The sequence below is a fragment of the Oncorhynchus kisutch genome, linkage group LG5, assembly GCF_002021735.2.
Source record: "Oncorhynchus kisutch isolate 150728-3 linkage group LG5, Okis_V2, whole genome shotgun sequence".
NCBI lineage: Eukaryota > Metazoa > Chordata > Actinopteri > Salmoniformes > Salmonidae > Oncorhynchus > Oncorhynchus kisutch.
Window position 1 is genome coordinate 74,125,097 of NC_034178.2, and position 22,500 is coordinate 74,147,596.

The 22,500-nt window shown below is 49.2% G+C and overlaps 1 protein-coding gene across 1 annotated transcript in view; it reads left to right on the top strand.

The window, feature by feature from the left end:
* atg7 (ATG7 autophagy related 7 homolog (S. cerevisiae)) overlaps positions 1-22,500 on the top strand; it is a 103,032-nt gene that overhangs the window by 63,022 nt on the left and 17,510 nt on the right. Inside the window, 1 exon segment of the mRNA XM_031825792.1 lies at positions 3,602-3,724. Within this exon segment, the coding sequence (XP_031681652.1) occupies positions 3,602-3,724 (123 nt within the window).

Here is a 22,500-nt window from a genome sequence, read left to right on the forward strand (position 1 = left end):
GTCTCTCTCTCTCTCTGTGTCTCTCTCTCTTGGTCTCTCTCTCTTTGAGTCTCTCTATCTCTTGTTGTTCTCTCTCTCTCTCTGTGTCTCTCTTCTCTATGCTGTGTCTCTCTCTCTGTTGTGTCTCTCTCCTTCTTGGTGTGTCTCTCTTCTGTGTATTCTCTGGTCTCTCTCTCTGTGTGTCTCTCTCTCTGTGTCTACTCTGTGTCTTCTTAACCTCCAAGAGTTAAAGCATTAGTTTATCTGTGAGGAGTGAAAGAGTTATGGAAGGAGGAAGTACGAGAAGTGGAACCCACATCTGATGGAGAGGAGGAGGGCTTTATTCCAACCAGATGTCACACAGACAGGACACACACACTACACCACACACACTACACACACTACCCACACACACACTACATACACACACTACATACACACACTAACGTAACACACACACACACACTCACCACACCCACCACTACACCACACACACACACAACCACACCTACACACACACACTACACACACAACTACACACACACACTACACACACACCACACACACACTACATACACTACACACACTACCACACACACTACATACACACACTACACACACTACACACACACACTACACACACACACACACACTACATACACACACACACACTACACACACACACACTACATACACACACACACACTACATACACACACACACACACTACATACACACACTATGTACACACACACCACACACACTACATACACACACTACGTACACACACACACACACAACACACACACTACACACACACACTACACACACACACACTACATACACACACACACACACTACATACACACACTACGTACACACACACACTCTACACACACACTACACACATACACACACACACACGCACACACACACACTACGCACACTACATACACTACATACACACACACACTACACACACTACATACGCACACACACTACACACACACATACACACACTACACACACACACTACATACACACACTACACACACACACTACATACACACACTACACACACACACACACACACACTACACACATACACACACACACACACGCACACACACACACTACGCACCACTACATACACTACATACACACACACTACACACACTACATACGCACCACACACTACACACACACATACACACACTACACACACACACTACATACACACACTACACACACACACACACACACACACTACATAGACACACACTACACACATGAACACACACTACACACACACTACATACACACACTACACACTACACACACACTACATACACACACACTACATACACACACACTACACAAACCACAGCTCATGTGTACACACACACACACACACACACACACACACACACACACACACACCATGTAAATATACAGAGTCTGGTCTGGAAAACATCAGGAGAAATCTTGTAAACTCTCCGTCGCTCCTGTTTTTGTGTTGCTACGGGAGACGGGACTAGTTTATCAAAGTTCCGACGGGCTCTCGCTGTTGTGTAGTAATCCCTGTGTGTGCGTGTGCGTGTGCGTGTGTGCGTGTGTGTGTGCGTGTGTGTTTTAAACTCTCTGGACTCTTAAAGCCCACACCGTACATTCCCATAATTCTCAGAGCCAGAGTTAATAATGAGTGACTTTATCTCAGCAGAGAGAAGGGTCTGGAAGACCAGGGAGGAGGAGGGGGGAGTCAGGCACCACTGTCTGTCTGCTATAGTGGAACCAGACCGCAGCCTCGTCCCCCAGACTACAGACCGCAGCCTCGTCCCCCAGACTACAGACCGCAGCCTCGTCCCCAGACTACAGACCGCAGCCTCGTCCCCAGACTACAGACGCAGCCTCGTCCCCCAGACTACAGACCGCAGCCTCGTCCCCAGACTACAGACCGCAGCCTCGTCCCCCAGACTACAGACCGCAGCCTCGTCCCCCAGACTACAGACCGCAGCCTCGTCCCCCAGACTACAGACCGCAGCCTCGTCCCCCAGACTACAGACCGCAGCCTCGTCCCCCAGACTACAGACCCCAGCCTCGTCCCCAGACTACAGACCCCAGCCTCGTCCCCCAGGACTACAGACCCCAGCCTCGTCCCCCAGACTACAGACCGCAGCCTCGTCCCCCAGACTACAGACCGCAGCCTCGTCCCCCAGACTACAGACCGCAGCCTCGTCCCCCAGACTACAGACCGCAAGGCCTCGTCCCCCAGACTACAGACCGCAGCCTCGTCCCCCAGACTACAGACCGCAGCCTCGTCCCCCAGACTACAGACCGCAGCCTCGTCCCCCAGACTACAGACCGCAGCCTCGTCCCCCAGACTACAGACCGCAGCCCCTCGTCCCCCAGACTAACAGACCGCAGCCTCGTCCCCCAGACTACAGACCGCAGCCTCGTCCCCCAGACTACAGACCGCAGCCTCGTCCCCCAGACTACAGACCGCAGCCTCGTCCCCCAGACTACAGACCGCAGCCTCGTCCCCCCAGACTACAGACCGCAGCCTCGTCCCCCAGACTACAGACCGCAGCCTCGTCCCCCAGACTACAGACCGCAGCCTCGTCCCCCAGACTACAGACCGCAGCCTCGTCCCCCAGACTACAGACCGCAGCCTCGTCCCCCCAGACTACAGACCGCAGCCTCGTCCCCCAGACTACAGACCGCAGCCTCGTCCCCCAGACTACAGACCGCAGCCTCGTCCCCCAGACTACAGACCGCAGCCTCGTCCCCCAGACTACAGACCGCAGCCTCGTCCCCCAGACTACAGACCGCAGCCTCGTCCCCAGACTACAGACCGCAGCCTCGTCCCCCAGACTACAGACCGCAGCCTCGTCCCCCAGACTACAGACCGCAGCCTCGTCCCCCAGACTACAGACCGCAGCCTCGTCCCCCAGACTACAGACCGCAGCCTCGTCCCCCAGACTACAGACCGCAGCCTCGTCCCCCAGACTACAGACCGCAGCCTCGTCCCCCAGACTACAGACCGCAGCCTCGTCCCCCAGACTACAGACCGCAGCCTCGTCCCCCAGACTACAGACCGCAGCCTCGTCCCCCCAGACTACAGACCGCAGCCTCGTCCCCCAGACTACAGACCGCAGCCTCGTCCCCCAGACTACAGACCGCAGCCTCGTCCCCCAGACTACAGACCGCAGCCTCGTCCCCCAGACTACAGACCGCAGCCTCGTCCCCCAGACTACAGACCGCAGCCTCGTCCCCAGACTACAGACCGCAGCCTCGTCCCCCAGACTACAGACCCCAGCCTCGTCCCCCAGACTACAGACCCCAGCCTCGTCCCCCAGACTACACACCCCAGCCTCGTCCCCCAGACTACAGACCGCAGCCTCGTCCCCTAGCCTCATCCCCGAGACCCCCCCTAGGCTTGTCCCCTAGTCTCGTCCCACAGACCCCCCACAGCCTTGTCCCCTAGTCTCGTCCCCTAGCCTTGTCCCCTAGCCTTGTCCCCCTCTCTGGCACCTCCCTATCATGGTGAGGATGTTGTTTTTGTTGTTTAGGGGTTTGATGAGAGTTATTGTTGTTGACCCTGTTGTTTTTGTTTACACCCTAGGTCCTGGACAGCTATGAGAAGGATGGTTTCAACTTCCTGTCCAAGGTGTTTAACTCCTCCCACTCCTTCCTGGAGGACCTGACTGGTTTGACTCAGCTACACCAGGAGACACAGAACGCAGAGGTACACACACCTCAACACACACCTCAACACACACCTCAACACACACCTCAACACACACCGCACAAACACACACTAAAACAGAGGTACACACACATCAACACACACCTCAACACACACCGCACAAACACACACTAAAACACCTCAACACACACATCAACACACACATCAACACACACATCAACACACACCTCAACACACACCTCAACACACACCGCACAAACACACACCGCACAAACACACACTAAAACAGAGGTACACACACATCCCTGTCCTCCATTGTCCACACCGTATTACGTCGGCTCTTTGGTTTTCTGTTGATGGTTTCACATCAAATTGTATTTGTCACCGAATACAACAGGTTTACATAGACATTACTGTGAAATGCTGACTTACAAGTCCTTAACTAACAATGCAGTTTAAAGGAAGAGATAAGAATAACAAATAATTAAAGAGCAGCAATAAAATAACAGTAGTGAGGCTATATACAGGGTATTACGGTACAGAGTCAATGTGGAGGCTATATACAGGGTATTACGGTACAGAGTCAATGTGGAGGCTATATACAGGGTATTACGGTACAGCGTCAATGTGGAGGCTATATACAGGGTATTACGGTACAGAGTCAATGTGGAGGCTATATACAGGGTATTACGGTACAGAGTCAATGTGGAGGCTATATACAGGGTATTACGGTACAGCGTCAATGTGGAGGCTATATACAGGGTATTACGGTACAGCGTCAATGTGGAGGCTATATACAGGGTATTACGGTACAGAGTCAATGTGGAGGCTATATACAGGGTATTACTGTACAGAGTCAATGTGGAGGCTATATACAGGGTATTACGGTACAGCGTCAATGTGGAGGCTATATACAGGGTATTACGGTACAGAGTCAATGTGGAGGCTATATACAGGGTGTTACTGTACAGAGTCAATGTGGAGGCTATATACAGGGTATTACGGTACAGCGTCAATGTGGAGGCTATATACAGGGTGTTACTGTACAGAGTCAATGTGGAGGCTATATACAGGGTATTACGGTACAGCGTCAATGTGGAGGCTATATACAGGGTGTTACGGTACAGAGTCAATGTGGAGGCTATATACAGGGTGTTACGGTACAGAGTCAATGTGGAGACTATATACAGGGTGTTACGGTACAGAGTCAATGTGGAGGCTATATACAGGGTATTACGGTACAGAGTCAATGTGGAGGTTATATACAGGGTATTACGGTACAGAGTCAATGTGGAGGTTATATACAGGGTGTTACGGTACAGAGTCAATGTGGAGGCTATATACAGGGTATTACTGTACAGAGTCAATGTGGAGGCTATATACAGGGTATTACGGTACAGCGTCAATGTGGAGGCTATATACAGGGTGTTACGGTACAGAGTCAATGTGGAGGCTATATACAGGGTATTACGGTACAGAGTCAATGTGGAGGCTATATACAGGGTATTACGGTACAGAGTCAATGTGGAGGCTATATACAGGGTGTTACTGTACAGAGTCAATGTGGAGGCTATATACAGGGTGTTACGGTACAGAGTCAATGTGGAGGCTATACACAGGGGGTACTGGTACAGAGTCAATGTGGAGGCTATATACAGGGTATTACGGTACAGAGTCATTATGGAGGCTATATACAGGGGGTACCGGTACAGAGTCAATGTGGAGGCTATATACAGGGTGTTACGGTACAGAGTCAATGTGGAGGCTATATACAGGGGTACAGGTACTTTTTAATTCTTTGTGGATCTGTGTAATCTGAGGGAAATATGTCTCTCTATTATGGTCATACATTTGGCAGGAGGTTAGGAAGTGCATCTCAGTTTCCACCTCATTTTGTGGGCAGTGAGCACATAGGCAGACCTGGCTCTCAAGAGAAGACAGGCTATGGCAGCCTTTCTCAATAGCAAGGCTATGCTCACTGAGTCTGTACATAGTCAACGATTTGCTTTCTTTTAGGTGGTTGTAGAATTGAATGGCTCTTTTCTGCATTTTGATAATTAATGGGTATCGGCCTAATTCTGCTCAGCATGCATTATTTGGTGTTCTACGTTGTACACGGAGGATATTTCTTTCAGAATTCTGCGTGCAGAGTCTCAATTTGGTGTTTGTCTCATTTTGTGAATTCTTGGTTGGTGAGCGGACCCCAGACCTCACAACCATAAAGGGCACCCATCAGGGTACTGATGTTTAGGCCGAGGTATGTATAGTTTGATGTTTAGGCCGAGGTATGTATTGTTACCTGTGGTACTGATGTTTAGGCTGAGGTATGTATAGTTTGATGTTTAGGCCGAGGTATGTATAGTTACCTGTGGGGCTGATGTTTAGGCTGAGGTATGCATAGTTTTTTGTGTGTTCAAGGGCAACGGTGTCTAGATGGAATTTGTATTTGTGGTTCTGGCGACTGGACCTTTTTTGGAACACCATTATTTTGGTCTTACTGAGATTTACTGTCAGTGCCCAGGTCTGACAGAATCTGTGCAGAAGATCTAGGTGCTGCTGTAGGCCCTCCTTGGTTGGGGATAGAAGCACCAGATCATCAGCAAACAGTAGACGTTTGACTTCAGATTCTAGTAGGGCGAGGCCGTGTGCTGCAGACTTTTCTAGTGCCAATTCGTTGATATACATGTTGAAGAGGGTGGGGCTTAAGCTGCATCCCTGTCTCACCCCACGACCCTGTGGAAAGAAATGTGTGTTTTTTGCCAATTTTAACCTCACACTTGTTGTTTGTGTACATGGTGTACATACCACTGTATGGTATCAGGGTGAGAGTATTTCCGTGGTAGCAGGGTGGAGATAACCACTTGTGTGTTGTGGAAAGTGGAAGAAGCTTTTTCGATCACTCCCTTTCCTGCTTGTCCCATTTGTGCCCGTGTGAATTATGATGTGGCCGGGGTACCCTAGTCTGTCCTCTGATAACAGCTCCAGGGCATGCCTAGTGTTTGGGCACCAGAGTTTTGCCACTTTGTGTTCTCTCTCTCTCCTCGTCTCTCTCTCTCTCTGTCTTTCTCTCAGCTGAGTAATGACTTGTCTTGGACGAGGCTAGAGTCTGCTCTGTGGGAAAATCCCATGTTCTGCCTCCACTATTTCTCTGTTCCCGCTCATTACTCAGACTGACAGAAAGCAGACTGTTGTAACTGCTGTTTCAGAGTAAACGTTACGTAATGTAAAATAGGCTTAGATAAAACACGATTCTTCGGTGTTCTATATCGAACCTGTTTTGTTTTTGGACTACAGAAGATTCTCTGTCTTATTATTAAAATGTTTAAAAAAATAAGTACATTATTATTTTTTAAATAATGGCAAATGTGTATTTCTGACTGCTCTTCAAGATGATATTAAAGCCAAAATGTTCTAACATTTATTTAACAATCCCTTGAAAACAGCACATAGTTGTATCCTTGGTAGTAATACTAGTAGTGGTAGTAATACTAGTAGTGGTAGTAATACTAGTAGTGTTATTGTAGTGGTAGTAATACTAGTAGTGGTAGTAATACTAGTAGTGGTATTGTAGTGGTAGTAATACGAGTAGTGGTAGTAATACTAGTAGTGGTAGTAATACTAGTAGTGGTAGTAATACGAGTAGTGGTAGTAATACTAGTAGTGGTAGTAATACTAGTAGTGGTAGTAATACTAGTAGTGGTATTGTAGTGGTAGTAATACGAGTAGTGGTAGTAATACGAGTAGTGGTAGTAATACTAGTAGTGGTAGTAATACTAGTAGTGGTAGTAATACTAGTAGTGGTAGTAATACGAGTAGTGGTAGTAATACTAGTAGTGGTAGTAATACTAGTAGTGGTAGTAATACTAGTAGTGGTAGTAATTTATTTTTATTTCACCTTTATTTAACCAGGTAGGCTAGTTGAGAACACCTTTATTTAACCAGGTAGGCTAGTTGAGAACACCTTTATTTAACCAGGTAGGCTAGTTGAGAACACCTTTATTTAACCAGGTAGGCTAGTTGAGAACACCTTTATTTAACCAGATAGGCTAGTTGAGAACAAGTTCTCATTTGCAACTGCGACCTGGCCAAGATAAAGCATAGCAGTGTGAGCATACAACAAAGAGTTACACATGGAGTAAACAATTAACAAGTCAATAACACAGTAGAAAACAAAGGGGGGGTCTATATACAATGTGTGCAAAAGGCATGAGGAGGTAGGCAAATAATTACAATTTTGCAGATTAACACTGGAGTGATAAATGATCAGATGGTCATGTACAGGTAGAGATATTGGTGTGCAGAAGAGCAGAAAAGTAAATAAATAAAAACAGTATGGGGATGAGGTAGGTGAAAAAGGGTGGGCTATTTACCAATAGACTATGTACAGCTGCAGCGATCGGTTAGCTGCTCAGATAGCTGATGTTTGAAGTTGGTGAGGGAGATATAAGTCTCCAACTTCAGCGATTTTTGCAATTCGTTCCAGTCACAGGCAGCAGAGTACTGGAACGAAAGGCGGCCAAATGAGGTGTTGGCTTTAGGGATGATCAGTGAGATACACCTGCTGGAGCGCGTGCTACGGATGGGTGTTGCCATCGTGACCAGTGAGCTGAGATAAGGCGGAGCTTTACCTAGCATGGACTTGTAGATGACCTGGAGCCAGTGGGTCTGGCGACGAATATGTAGCGAGGGCCAGCCGACTAGAGCATACAAGTCGCAGTGGTGGGTGGTATAAGGTGCTTTAGTGACGAAACGGATGGCACTGTGATAGACTGCATCCAGTTTGCTGAGTAGAGTGTTGGAAGCCATTTTGTAGATGACATCGCCGAAGTCGAGGATCGGTAGGATAGTCAGTTTTACTAGGGTAAGCTTGGCGGCGTGAGTGAAGGAGGCTTTGTTGCGGAATAGAAAGCCGACTCTTGATTTGATTTTCGATTGGAGATGTTTGATATGAGTCTGGAAGGAGAGTTTGCAGTCTAGCCAGACACCTAGGTACTTATAGACGTCCACATATTCTAGGTCGGAACCATCCAGGGTGGTGATGCTAGTCGGGCATGCAGGTGCAGGCAGCGACCGGTTGAAAAGCATGCATTTGGTTTTACTAGCGTTTAAGAGCAGTTGGAGGCCACGGAAGGAGTGTTGTATGGCATTGAAGCTTGTTTGGAGGTTAGATAGCACAGTGTCCAAAGACGGGCCGAAAGTGTATAGAATGGTGTCGTCTGCGTAGAGGTGGATCAGGGAATCGCCCGCAGCAAGAGCAACATCATTGGTATACACAGAGAAAAGAGTCGGCCCGAGAATTGAACCCTGTGGCACCCCCATAGAGACTGCCAGAGGACCGGACAGCATGCCCTCCGATTTGACACACTGAACTCTGTCTGCAAAGTAATTGGTGAACCAGGCAAGGCAGTCATCCGAAAAACCGAGGCTACTGAGTCTGCCGATAAGAATATGGTGATTGACAGAGTCGAAAGCCTTGGCAAGGTCGATGAAGACGGCTGCAGAGTACTGTCTTTTATCGATGGCGGTTATGATATCGTTTAGTACCTTGAGTGTGGCTGAGGTGCACCTGTGACCGGCTCGGAAACCAGATTGCACAGCGGAGAAGGTACGGTGGGATTCGAGATGGTCAGTGACCTGTTTGTTGACTTGGCTTTCGAAGACCTTAGATAGGCAGGGCAGGATGGATATAGGTCTGTAACAGTTTGGGTCCAGGGTGTCTCCCCCTTTGAAGAGGGGGATGACTGCGGCAGCTTTCCAATCCTTGGGGATCTCAGACGAGATGAAAGAGAGGTTGAACAGGCTGGTAATAGGGGTTGCGACAATGGTGGCAGATAGTTTCAGAAATAGAGGGTCCAGATTGTCAAGCCCAGCTGATTTGTATGGGTCCAGGTTATGCAGCTCTTTCAGAACATCTGCTATCTGGATTTGGGTAAAGGAGAACCTGGAGAGGCTTGGGCGAGGAGCTGCGGGGGGGGCGGAGCTGTTGGCCGAGGTTGAAGTAGCCAGGCGGAAGGCATGGCCAGCCGTTGAGAAATGCTTATTGAAGTTTTCGATAATCATGGATTTATCAGTGGTGACCGTGTTACCTAGCCTCAGTGCAGTGGGCAGCTGGGAGGAGGTGCTCTTGTTCTCCATGGACTTCACAGTGTCCCAGAACTTTTTGGAGTTGGAGCTACAGGATGCAAACTTCTGCCTGAAGAAGCTGGCCTTATCTTTCCTGACTGACTGCGTGTATTGGTTCCGGACTTCCCTGAACAGTTGCATATCACGGGGACTATTCGATGCTATTGCAGTCCGCCACAGGATGTTTTTGTGCTGGTCGAGGGCAGTCAGGTCTGGGGTGAACCAAGGGCTGTATCTGTTCTTAGTTCTGCATTTTTTGAACGGAGCATGCTTATCTAAAATGGTGAGGAAGTTACTTTTAAAGAATGACCAGGCATCCTCAACTGACGGGATGAGGTCGATGTCCTTCCAGGATACCCGGGCCAGGTCGATTAGAAAGGCCTGCTCACAGAAGTGTTTTAGGGAGCGTTTGACAGTGATGAGGGGTGGTCGTTTGACTGCGGCTCCGTAGCGGATACAGGCAATGAGGCAGTGATCGCTGAGATCCTGGTTGAAGACAGCGGAGGTGTATTTGGAGGGCCAGTTGGTCAGGATGACGTAATACTAGTAGTGTTATTGTAGTGGTAGTAATACTAGTAGTGGTAGTAATACTAGTAGTGGTAGTAATACTAGTAGTGGTAGTAATACTAGTAGTGTTATTGTAGTGGTAGTAATACTAGTAGTGTTATTGTAGTGGTAGTAATACTAGTAATACTAGTAGTGTTATTGTAGTGGTAGTAATACTAGTAGTGTTATTGTAGTGGTAGTAATACTAGTAGTGTTATTGTAGTGGTAGTAATACTAGTAGTGTTATTGTAGTGGTAGTAATACTAGTAATACTAGTAGTGTTATTGTAGTGGTAGTAATACTAGTAGTGGTAGTAATACTAGTAGTGGTAGTAATACTAGTAGTGTTATTGTAGTGGTAGTAATACTAGTAGTGGTAGTAATACTAGTAGTGGTAGTAATACTAGTAGTGGTAGTAATACTAGTAGTGTTATTGTAGTGGTAGTAATACTAGTAGTGTTATTGTAGTGGTAGTAATACTAGTAGTGTTATTGTAGTGGTAGTAATACTAGTAGTGGTATTGTAGTTGTGGTGGTGGTAGTAATACTAGTAGTGGTAGTAATACTAGTAGTGGTATTGTAGTTGTAGTAATAATAGTAGTGGTAGTAATACTAGTAGTGTTATTGTAGTGGTAGTAATACTAGTAGTGGTAGTAATACTAGTAGTGTTATTGTAGTGGTAGTAATACTAGTAGTGTTATTGTAGTGGTAGTGGTATTGTAGTGGTAGTAATACTAGTAGTGGTATTGTAGTGGTAGTAATACTAGTAGTGGTATTGTAGTGGTAGTAATACTAGTAGTGGTATTGTTGTGGTAGTAATACTAGTAGTGGTATTGTAGTGGTAGTAATACTAGTAGTGGTATTGTAGTGGTAGTAATACTAGTAGTGGATTAATACTAGTAGTGTTATTGTAGTGGTAGTAATACTAGTGGTGGTAGTAATACTAGTAGTGTTATTGTAGTGGTAGTAATACTAGTAGTGTTATTGTAGTGGTAGTAATACTAGTAGTGGTATTGTAGTGGTAGTAATACTAGTAGTGGTATTGTAGTGGTAGTAATACTAGTAGTGGTAGTAATACTAGTAGTGTTATTGTAGTGGTAGTAATACTAGTAGTGGTAGTAATACTAGTAGTGTTATTGTAGTGGTAGTAATACTAGTAGTGTTATTGTAGTGGTAGTAATACTAGTAGTGTTATTGTAGTGGTAGTAATACTAGTAGTGGTATTGTAGTTGTAGTGGTAGTAATACTAGTAGTGGTATTGTAGTTGTTGTGGTAGTAATACTAGTAGTGGTATTGTAGTTGTTGTGGTAGTAATACTAGTAGTGGTAGTAATACTAGTAGTGGTAGTAATACTAGTAGTGGTATTGTAGTTGTAGTAATAATAGTAGTGGTAGTAATACTAGTAGTGTTATTGTAGTGGTAGTAATACTAGTAGTGGTAGTAATACTAGTTGTGTTATTGTAGTGGTAGTAATACTAGTAGTGTTATTGTAGTGGTAGTAATACTAGTAGTGGTAGTAATACTAGTTGTGTTATTGTAGTGGTAGTAATACTAGTAGTGGTATTGTAGTGGTAGTAATACTAGTAGTGGTAGTAATACTAGTAGTGGTATTGTAGTGGTAGTAATACTAGTAGTGGTAGTAATACTAGTAGTGGTAGTAATACTAGTAGTGGTATTGTAGTTGTTGTGGTAGTAATACTAGTAGTGGTAGTAATACTAGTAGTGGTATTGTAGTTGTAGTAATAATAGTAGTGGTAGTAATAATAGTAGTGGTAGTAATACTAGTAGTGGTATTGTAGTTGTTGTGGTAGTAATACTAGTAGTGGTAGTAATACTAGTAGTATTATTGTAGTTGTAGTAATAATAGTAGTGGTAGTAATAATAGTAGTGGTAGTAATACTAGTAGTGGTATTGTAGTTGTTGTGGTAGTAATACTAGTAGTGGTATTGTAGTTGTTTGTGGTAGTAATACTAGTAGTGGTATTGTAGTTGTTGTGGTAGTAATACTAGTAGTGGTATTGTAGTTGTTGTGGTAGTAATACTAGTAGTGGTATTGTAGTGGTAGTAATACTAGTAGTGGTAGTAATACTAGTTGTGTTATTGTAGTGGTAGTAATACTAGTAGTGGTATTGTAGTGGTAGTAATACTAGTAGTGGTAGTAATACTAGTAGTGGTATTGTAGTGGTAGTAATACTAGTAGTGGTAGTAATACTAGTAGTGGTATTGTAGTTGTTGTGGTAGTAATACTAGTAGTGGTAGTAATACTAGTAGTGGTATTGTAGTTGTAGTAATAATAGTAGTGGTAGTAATAATAGTAGTGGTAGTAATACTAGTAGTGGTATTGTAGTTGTTGTGGTAGTAATACTAGTTGTGGTAGTAATACTAGTAGTGGTATTGTAGTTGTTGTGGTAGTAATACTAGTAGTGGTATTGTAGTTGTTGTGGTAGTAATACTAGTAGTGTTATTGTAGTGGTAGTAATACTAGTAGTGGTAGTAATACTAGTTGTGTTATTGTAGTGGTAGTAATACTAGTAGTGGTATTGTAGTGGTAGTAATACTAGTAGTGGTAGTAATACTAGTAGTGGTATTGTAGTGGTAGTAATACTAGTAGTGGTAGTAATACTAGTAGTGGTAGTAATACTAGTAGTGGTATTGTAGTTGTTGTTGTAGTAATACTAGTAGTGGTAGTAATACTAGTAGTGGTATTGTAGTTGTAGTAATAATAGTAGTGGTAGTAATAATAGTAGTGGTAGTAATACTAGTAGTGGTATTGTAGTTGTTGTGGTAGTAATACTAGTAGTGGTAGTAATACTAGTAGTATTATTGTAGTTGTAGTAATAATAGTAGTGGTAGTAATAATAGTAGTGGTAGTAATAATAGTAGTGGTAGTAATACTAGTAGTGGTATTGTAGTTGTTGTGGTAGTAATACTAGTAGTGGTATTGTAGTTGTTGTGGTAGTAATACTAGTAGTGGTATTGTAGTTGTTGTGGTAGTAATACTAGTAGTGGTATTGTAGTTGTTGTGGTAGTAATACTAGTAGTGGTTGTGGTAGTAATACTAGTAGTGGTATTGTAGTTGTTGTTGTTGTAATACTAGTAGTGGTAGTAATAATAGTAGTGGTAGTAATACTAGTAGTGGTATTGTAGTTGTTGTAATACTAGTAGTGGTAGTAATAATAGTAGTGGTATTGTAGTTGTTGTGGTAGTAATACTAGTAGTGGTATTGTAGTTGTTGTGGTAGTAATACTAGTTGTGGTAGTAATACTAGTAGTGGTATTGTAGTTGTTGTGGTAGTAATACTAGTAGTGGTAGTAATACTAGTAGTGGTAGTAATACTAGTAGTGGTAGTAATAATAGTAGTGGTAGTAATAATAGTAGTGGTAGTAATACTAGTAGTGGTATTGTAGTTGTTGTGGTAGTAATACTAGTAGTGGTATTGTAGTTGTTGTGGTAGTAATACTAGTAGTGGTAGTAATACTAGTAGTGGTAGTAATACTAGTAGTGGTATTGTAGTTGTTGTGGTAGTAATACTAGTAGTGGTAGTAATACTAGTAGTGGTATTGTAGTTGTAACAACCAGCCAGTAACACATAACAACCAGCCAGTAACACACATAACAACCAGCCAGTAACACACATAACAACCAGCCAGTAACACACATAACAACCAGCCAGTAACACACAAAACAACCAGCCAGTAACACACATAACAACCAGCCAGTAACACACATAACAACCAGCCAGTAACACACATAACAACCAGCCAGTAAACACACATAACAACCAGCCAGTAACACACAACAACCAGCCAGTAACACACATAACAACCAGCCAGTACACACATAACAACCAGCCAGTAACACACATAACAACCAGCCAGTACACACATAACAACCAGCCAGTAACACACACAACAACCAGCCAGTAACACACACAACAACCAGCCAGTAACACACACAACAACCAGCCAATCACACATAACAACCCAGCCAGTAACACACAACAACCAGCCAGTAACACACACAACAACCAGCCAGTAACACACACAACAACCAGCCAGTACACACACAACAACCAGCCAGTAACACACACAACAACCAGCCAGTAACACACACAACAACCAGCCAATCACACATAACAACCAGCCATCACACATAACAACCAGCCAGTAACACACACAACAACCAGCCAGTAACACACACAACAACCAGCCAGTAACACACACAACAACCAGCCAGTAACACACACAACAACCAGCCAGTAACACACACAACAACCAGCCAGTAACACACACAACAACCAGCCAGTACACACAACAACCAGCCAGTAACACACAACAACCAGCCAGTAACACATAACAACCAGCCAGTAACACATAACAACCAGCCAGTAACACACAACAACCAGCCAGTAACACACACAACAACCAGCCAGTAACACACACAACAACCAGCCAGTAACACACACAACAACCAGCCAGTAACACACAACAACCAGCCAGTAACACACACAACAACCAGCCAGTAACACACACAACAACCAGCCAGTAACACACAACAACCAGCCAGTAACACACACAACAACCAGCCAGTAACACACACAACAACCAGCCAGTAACACACACAACAACCAGCCAGTAACACACAACAACCAGCCAGTAACACACAACAACCAGCAAGTAACACACACAACAACCAGCCAGTAACACACACAACAACCAGCCAATCACACACACAACAACCAGCCAATCACACATAACAACCAGCCAGTAACACACAACAACCAGCCAGTAACACACAACAACCAGCCAATCACACATAACAACCAGCCAGTAACACACAACAACCAGCCAGTAACACACAACAACCAGCCAGTAACACACAGCTATAGGTGTTTATTCTCTCTGTTTTGGATGGTTTTCAGTACAATACAGGAGAACTATTGCTGATTTGTATTTAAGGTTGAGTTAAGTCACTGAAATGAACTGGGTTTGGGATGGCAAGGGTTTTCCTGAACCACTTATGTAGGGAAGGAAATGTGTTACACACACGCGCACACACACACACACACACACACACACACACACAGCGCGCACTGTGAGAGAGGGAGATAAAAAATAAAAAAAAGGGGAGAGAGAGAGACCGGAAAAGGGAGCGAAAGAAAGACAGGAACATTGGGGCAGAGCAAGAGAAAAAGAGGGAGAGAGAGTGAAAGATAAGTAGAGGCTTACAAAAGAGTGACAGGAAGAGGAAAAGGGAGAGAGGAGGGAGAAAGGAGAGAGAGAGAAAGAGGGAGAAAGGAGAGAGAGGGGAGGGAGAGGAGAGAGAAAGGAGAGAGAGAGAAAGGAGAGAGAGAGAGAGGAGAGAGAGAGGGAGGGAGAGGAGAGAGAAGGAGAGAGAGAGAGGGAGAGAGGGAAGAGAAGGAGAGAAAGGAGAGAGAGGAGAGAGAGAGGAGTTGCACTGCTTGTGAACAACAAACCACAGCTTGTGCTCTCTCTCGACCACCACACCCAGGAGAGACGGACTGTGTTTGTAGCTGGTATTTAAGTGAATCTGCTGGAAATGGAGCCCAGAGAGAAGGGTGACTAAGGGTGGGGCAAGTTGAAGGAGAATCAGAGAGAGATACTCTTTGTGGAGTGGTTTGGGGATGTTGAGGGTAGTTTGGGGATGTTGAGGGTAGTTTGGGGATGTTGAGGGTAGTTTGGGGATGTTGAGGGTAGTTTGTTGAGGGTAGTTTGGGGATGTTGAGGGTAGTTTGGGGTGGTTATGGGTATCTGGGTGGTTGTGGGTAATTAGTAGGACCCAGAGTTAGCTATAGTACAGATAGCCCGTACTGGTTGGTTGTTAGTGTTCGGTTGTTCAGTGCTGACTGTACTGTAGGGACTGTATGACTGTGTAAGGTGGTGACAGCCGAGGAGGAGAGGAGAGGCCATGCAGGAAAGCAGTCCAGAGCCCCTGCTGACAGAGAGGGGAAAACCCCTGGTGTTTCTGAAACACTCTCCCCCTCCTCTCATCTTTTCCTCCCCCTCTAAGCCTGGTTGTGGTGTGTTGTTTCTGTAGTCTGAGTTTGAAAACACAGGCAGGACATGACCTCAGCTGGGATCTTCACTAGAACCCTTTTCCCACTACAAGTCCCCCTGTCCTGTCCCACTATAACCCTGTTCCCCCTGTCCTGTCCCACTATAACCCTGTTCCCCCTGTCCTGTCCCACTATAACCCTGTTCCCCTGTCCTGTCCCACTATAACCCTGTTCCCCCTGTCCTGTCCCACTATAACCCTGTTCCCCCTGTCCTGTCCCACTATAACCCTGTTCCCCCTGCCCTGTCCCACTATAACCCTGTTCCCCTTGTCCTGTCCCACTATAACCCTGTTCCCCCTGCCCTGTCCCACTATAACCCTGTTCCCCCTGCCCTGTCCCACTATAACCCTGTTCCCCCTGCCCTGTCCCACTATAACCCTGTTCCCCCTGTCCTGTCCCACTATAACCCTGTTCCTCCTGCCCTGTCCCACTATAACCCTGTCCCACTATAACCCTGTTCTCCCTGTCCTGTCCCACTATAACCCTGTTCCCCCTGGCCCTGTCCCACTATAACCCTGTTCCCCCTGTCCTGTCCCACTATAACCCTGTTCCCCCTGTCCTGTCCCACTATAACCCTGTTCCTCCTGCCCTGTCCCACTATAACCCTGTTCCCCTGCCCTGTCCCACTATAACCCTGTTCCCCCTGTCCTTTCCCACTATAACCCTGTTCCCCTGTCCTGTCCCACTATAACCCTGTTCCCCCTGTCCTGTCCCACTATAACCCTGTTACCCCTGTCCTGTCCCACTATAACCCTGTTCCCCCTGTCCTGTCCCACTATAACCCTGTTCCCCCTGCCCTGTCCCACTATAACCCTGTTCCCCCTGCCCTGTCCCACTATAACCCTGTTCCCCCTGTCCTGTCCCACTATAACCCTGTTCCCCTGCCCTGTCCCACTATAACCCTGTTCCCCCTGCCCTGTCCCACTATAACCCTGTTCCCCCTGTCCTGTCCCACTATAACCCTGTCCCACTATAACCCTGTTCCCCCTGCCCTGTCCCACTATAACCCTGTTCCCCCTGTCCTGTCCCACTATAACCCTGTTCCCCCTGTCCTGTCCCACTATAACCCTGTTCCCCCTGTCCTGTCCCACTATAACCCTGTTCCCCCTGTCCTGTCCCACCATAACCCTGTTCCCCCTGTCCTGTCCCACAATAACCCTGTTCCCCCTGTCCTGTCCCACTATAACCCTGTTCCCCCTGTCCTGTCCCACTATAACCCTGTTCCCCCTGTCCTGTCCCACTATAACCCTGTTCCTCCTGCCCTGTCCCACTATAACCCTGTCCCACTATAACCCTGTTCCCCCTGCCCTGTCCCACTATAACCCTGTTCCCCCTGCCCTGTCCCACTATAACCCTGTTCCCCCTGTCCTGTCCCACTATAACCCTGTTCCCCCTGTCCTGTCCCACTATAACCCTGTTCCCCCTGTCCTGTCCCACTATAACCCTGTTCCCCTGTCCTGTCCCACTATAACCCTGTTCCCCCTGTCCTGTCCCACTATAACCCTGTTCCCCCTGTCCTGTCCCACTATAACCCTGTTCCCCCTGTCCTGTCCCACTATAACCCTGTTCCCCCTGTCCTGTCCCCACTATAACCCTGTTCCCCCTGTCCTGTCCCACTATAACCCTGTTCCCCCTGTCCTGTCCCACTATAACCCTGTTCCCCCTGTCCTGTCCCACTATAACCCTGTTCCCCCTATCCTGTCCCACTATAACCCTGTTCCCCCTGTCCTTTCCCACTATAACCCTGTTTGCCCTGTCCTGTCCCACTATAACCTGTTTGCCCTGTCCTGTCCCACTATAACCCTGTTCCCCCTGCCCTGTCCCACTATAACCCTGTTCCCCCTGTCCTGTCCCACTATAACCCTGTTCCCCCTGCCCTGTCCCACTATAACCCTGTTCCCCCTGCCCTGTCCTGTCCCACTATAACCCTGTTCCCCTGTCCTGTCCCACTATAACCCTGTTCCTCCTGCCCTGTCCCACTATAACCCTGTCCCACTATAACCCTGTTCCCCCTGCCCTGTCCCACTATAACCCTGTTCCCCGTGTCCTGTCCCACTATAACCCTGTTCCCCCTGTCCTGTCCCACTATAACCCTGTTCCCCCTGTCCTGTCCCACTATAACCCTGTTCCCCCTGTCCTGTCCCACTATAACCCTGTTCCCCCTGTCCTGTCCCACTATAACCCTGTTCCTCCTGCCCTGTCCCACTATAACCCTGTCCCACTATAACCCTGTTCCCCCTGTCCTGTCCCACTATAACCCTGTTCCCCCTGTCCTGTCCCACTATAACCCTGTTCCCCCTGTCCTGTCCCACTATAACCCTGTTCCCCCTGTCCTGTCCCACTACAAGTCCCCCTGTCCTGTCCCACTATAACCCTGTTCCCCCTGTCCTGTCCCACTATAACCCTGTTCCCCCTGTCCTGTCCCACTACAAGTCCCCCTGTCCTGTCCCACTATAACCCTGTTCCCCCCGCCCTGTCCCACTATAACCCTGTTCCCCCTGTCCTGTCCCACTATAACCCTGTTTCCCCTGTCCTGTCCCACTATAACCCTGTTCCCCCTGTCCTGTCCCACTATAACCCTGTCCCCCCTGTCCTGTCCCACTATAACCCTGTTCCCCCTGCCCTGTCCACTATAACCCTGTTCCCCCTGCCCTGTCCCACTATAACCCTGTTCCCCCTGTCCTGTCCCACTATAACCCTGTTCCCCCTGTCCTGTCCCACTACAAGTCCCCCTGTCCTGTCCCACTATAACCCTGTTCCCCCTGCCCTGTCCACCACCTCTCTCTACCACCCATCCTCTCCTCTCCCCTCCTCTCTACCACCCATCCTCTCCCCTCCTCTCTACCACCCCTCCTCTCCTCTCTACCACCCCACCCCTCCCCTCCTCTCTACCACCATCCTCTCCTCTCCCCTCTACCACCCATCCTCTCCTCTCCCCTCCCCTCCTCTCTACCACCCATCCTCTCTCTCCCCTTCCCTCCTCTCCCCTCCTCTCTACCACCCCTCCTCTCTACCACCCATCCTCCTCCTCTCCCCTCCTCTCCCCTCCTCTCTAACACCCATCCTCTCCTCTCCTCTATCACCCATCCTCTCCCCTCCTCTCTACCACCCATCCTCTCCTCTCCCCTCCTCTCTGCCACCCATCCTCTCCTCTCCCCTCCTCTCTACCACCCATCCCCTCCTCTCCCCTCCCCTCCCTTCCTCCCCCCTCCTCTCTACCACCCATCCTCTCCTCCCCCCTCCTCTCTACCCACCCATCCTCTCCTCTCCCCTCCTCTCTACCACCCATCCTCTCCTCTCCCCTCCTCTCTACCACCCATCCTCTCCTCTCCCCTCCTCTCTACCACCCATCCTCTCCTCTCCCCTCCTCTCTACCACCCATCCTCTCCTCTCCCCTCCTCTCTAACCACCCATCCCCTCCTCTCCCCTCCTCTCTACCACCAATCCTCTCCCCTCCTCTCTACCACCCCTCCTCTCCTCTCTACCACCCCTCCTCTCCTCTCCTCTCTACCACCCCCTCTCTCCCCTCCTCTCTACCACCCCTCTCCCCTCCTCTCTACCACCCCTCCTCTCCTCTCCCCTCTACCACCCCTCTCTCCCCTCCCCTCCCCTCCTCTCCTCTCCCCTCTACCACCCCTCCTCTCCCCTCCCCTCCTCTCTACCACCCCTCCTCTCCCCTCCCCTCCACTCTACCACCCATCCTCTCCTCTCCTCTCCTCTCCTCTCCTCTCCTCTCCTCTCCTCTCCTCTCCTCTCCTCTCCTCTCTACCACCCATCCTCTCCTCTCCCATCCTCTCCCCTCCTCTTTACCACCCATCCTCTCCCCTCCCCTCTCCTCTCCCATCCTCTCCCCTCCTCTTTACCACCCATCCTCTCCTCTCCCCTCCTCTCCCCTCCTCTCTACCACCCATCCTCTCCCCTCCTCTCCCATCCTCTCCCCTCCTCTCTACCACCCATCCTCTCCTCTCCCCTCCTCTCCCCTCCTCCCTACCACCCATCCTCTCCCCTCCTCTCTACCACCCATCCTCTCCCCTCCTCTCCCATCCTCTCCCCTCCTCTCTACCACCCATCCTCTCCCCTCCTCTCACCTCCTCTCTACCACCCATCCTCTCCTCTCCCCTCCTCTCTACCACCCATCCTCTCCTCTCTACCACCCGTCTCTCCTCTCCTCTCCTCTCCTCTCCTCTCCTCTCCTCTCCTCTCCTCTCCTCTCCTCTCCTCTCCTCTCCTCTCCTCTCCTCTCCTCTCCTCTCCTCTCCTCTCCTCTCCTCTCTACCACCATCCTCTCCCATCCTCTCCCCTCCTCTCTCTTCTCCTCTCCTCTCCTCCTCCCCTCCTATCTACCACCCCCCCTCTCCCTCCTCTCTACCACCCCTCCTCTCCCCTCCTCTCTACCACCCCTCCTCTCCCCTCCTCTCTACCACCCTTCCTCTCCCCTCCTCTCCACCACCCCTCCTCTCCCCTCCTCTCCACCTCCTCTCCCCTCCTCTCTACCACCCCTTCCCTCCTCTCCTCTCCACCACCCCTCCTCTCCCCTCCTCTCTACCACCCCTTCCCTCCTCTCCTCTCCACCACCCCTCCTCTCCCCTCCTCTACCCCTCCTCTCCCCTCCTCTCTACCACCCCTCCTCTCCCCTCCCTCTCTACCACCCTTCCTCTCCCCTCCTCTCGACCAACCCTCCTCTCCCCTCCTCCTCTTCCCCACCCCTCTCGCTCCCTCCTCTCCCACCAACCCTCCTCTCTCTCCCCTCCTCTCTACCAACCCCGTCCCTCCTCTTCTCTCCACCACCACCCCTCCGCATCCCTCCTCTCTAACAACCCCTTCCCTCCTCTCTCTCTACGTCTACCACCCCTTCCCTCCTCTCCTCTATCCCCGCCTCTCCCTCCTCTCTACCACGCCTCCTCTCCCTCCTCTCTACCCCACCCCTCCTCTCCCCCTCCTCTCTAACACCCCCTTCCTCTCCCCCTCCTCTCTAACCACCCCCTCCTCTCCCCTCCTCTCTAACCACCGCCCTCCTCTCCCCTCCTCTCTAACCACCCACCCTCCTCTCTAAACTCTCTCCCCTCCTCTCTACCCCCTCCTCTCCCTCTCTCTCCACCTCCTCTCTACCACCCCTCCTCTCTACCACCCCTCCTCTCTACCACCCCCTCTCTCCCCTCCTCTCTACCACCTCCTCTCCCCCTCCCTCTACCACCCCTCCTCTCCCCTCCCCTCCTCTCTACCACCCCTCCTCTCCCCTCCTCTCTACCACCCTCCTCTCCCCTCCTCTCTACCACCCCTCCTCTCCCCTCCTCTCTACCACCCTCCTCTCCCCTCCTCTCTACCACCCCTCCTCTCCCCTCCTCTCTACCACCCTCCTCTCCCCTCCTCTCTAACCACCCCTCCTCCCTCCTCTCTACCACCCTCCTCTCCCCTCCTCTCTACCACCCCTCCTCTCCCCTCCTCTCTACCACCCTCCTCTCCCCTCCTCTCTACCACCCTCCTCTCCCTCCTCTCTACCACCCCTCCTCTCCTCTCCTCTCTACCACCCCTCCCCTCCTCTCTACCACCCCTCCTCTCCTCTCCTCTCTACCACCCCTCCTCTCCCCTCCTCTCTACCACCCCTCCTCTCCTCTCCCCTCTACCACCCCTCCTCTCCCCTCCTCTCTACCACCCCTCCTCTCCCCTCCTCTCTACCACCCCTCCTCTCCCCTCCTCTCTACCACCCCTCCTCTCCTCTCCTCTCTACCTCCCCTCCTCTCTACCACCCCTCCTCTCCTCTCCTCTCTACCACCCCTCCTCTCCCCTCCTCTCTACCACCCCTCCTCTCCTCTCCCCTCTACCACCCCTCCTCTCCCCTCCTCTCTACCACCCCTCCTCTCCCCTCCTCTCTACCACCCCTCCTCTCCCCTCCTCTCTACCACCCCTCCTCTCCTCTCCTCTCTACCACCCCTCCTCTCCCCTCCTCTCTACCACCCCTCCTCTCCCCTCCTCTCTACCACCCCTCCCTCCTCTCTACCACCCCTCCCCTCCTCTCTACCACCCCTCCCCTCCTCTCTACCACCCCTCCTCTCCCCTCCTCTCTACCACCCCC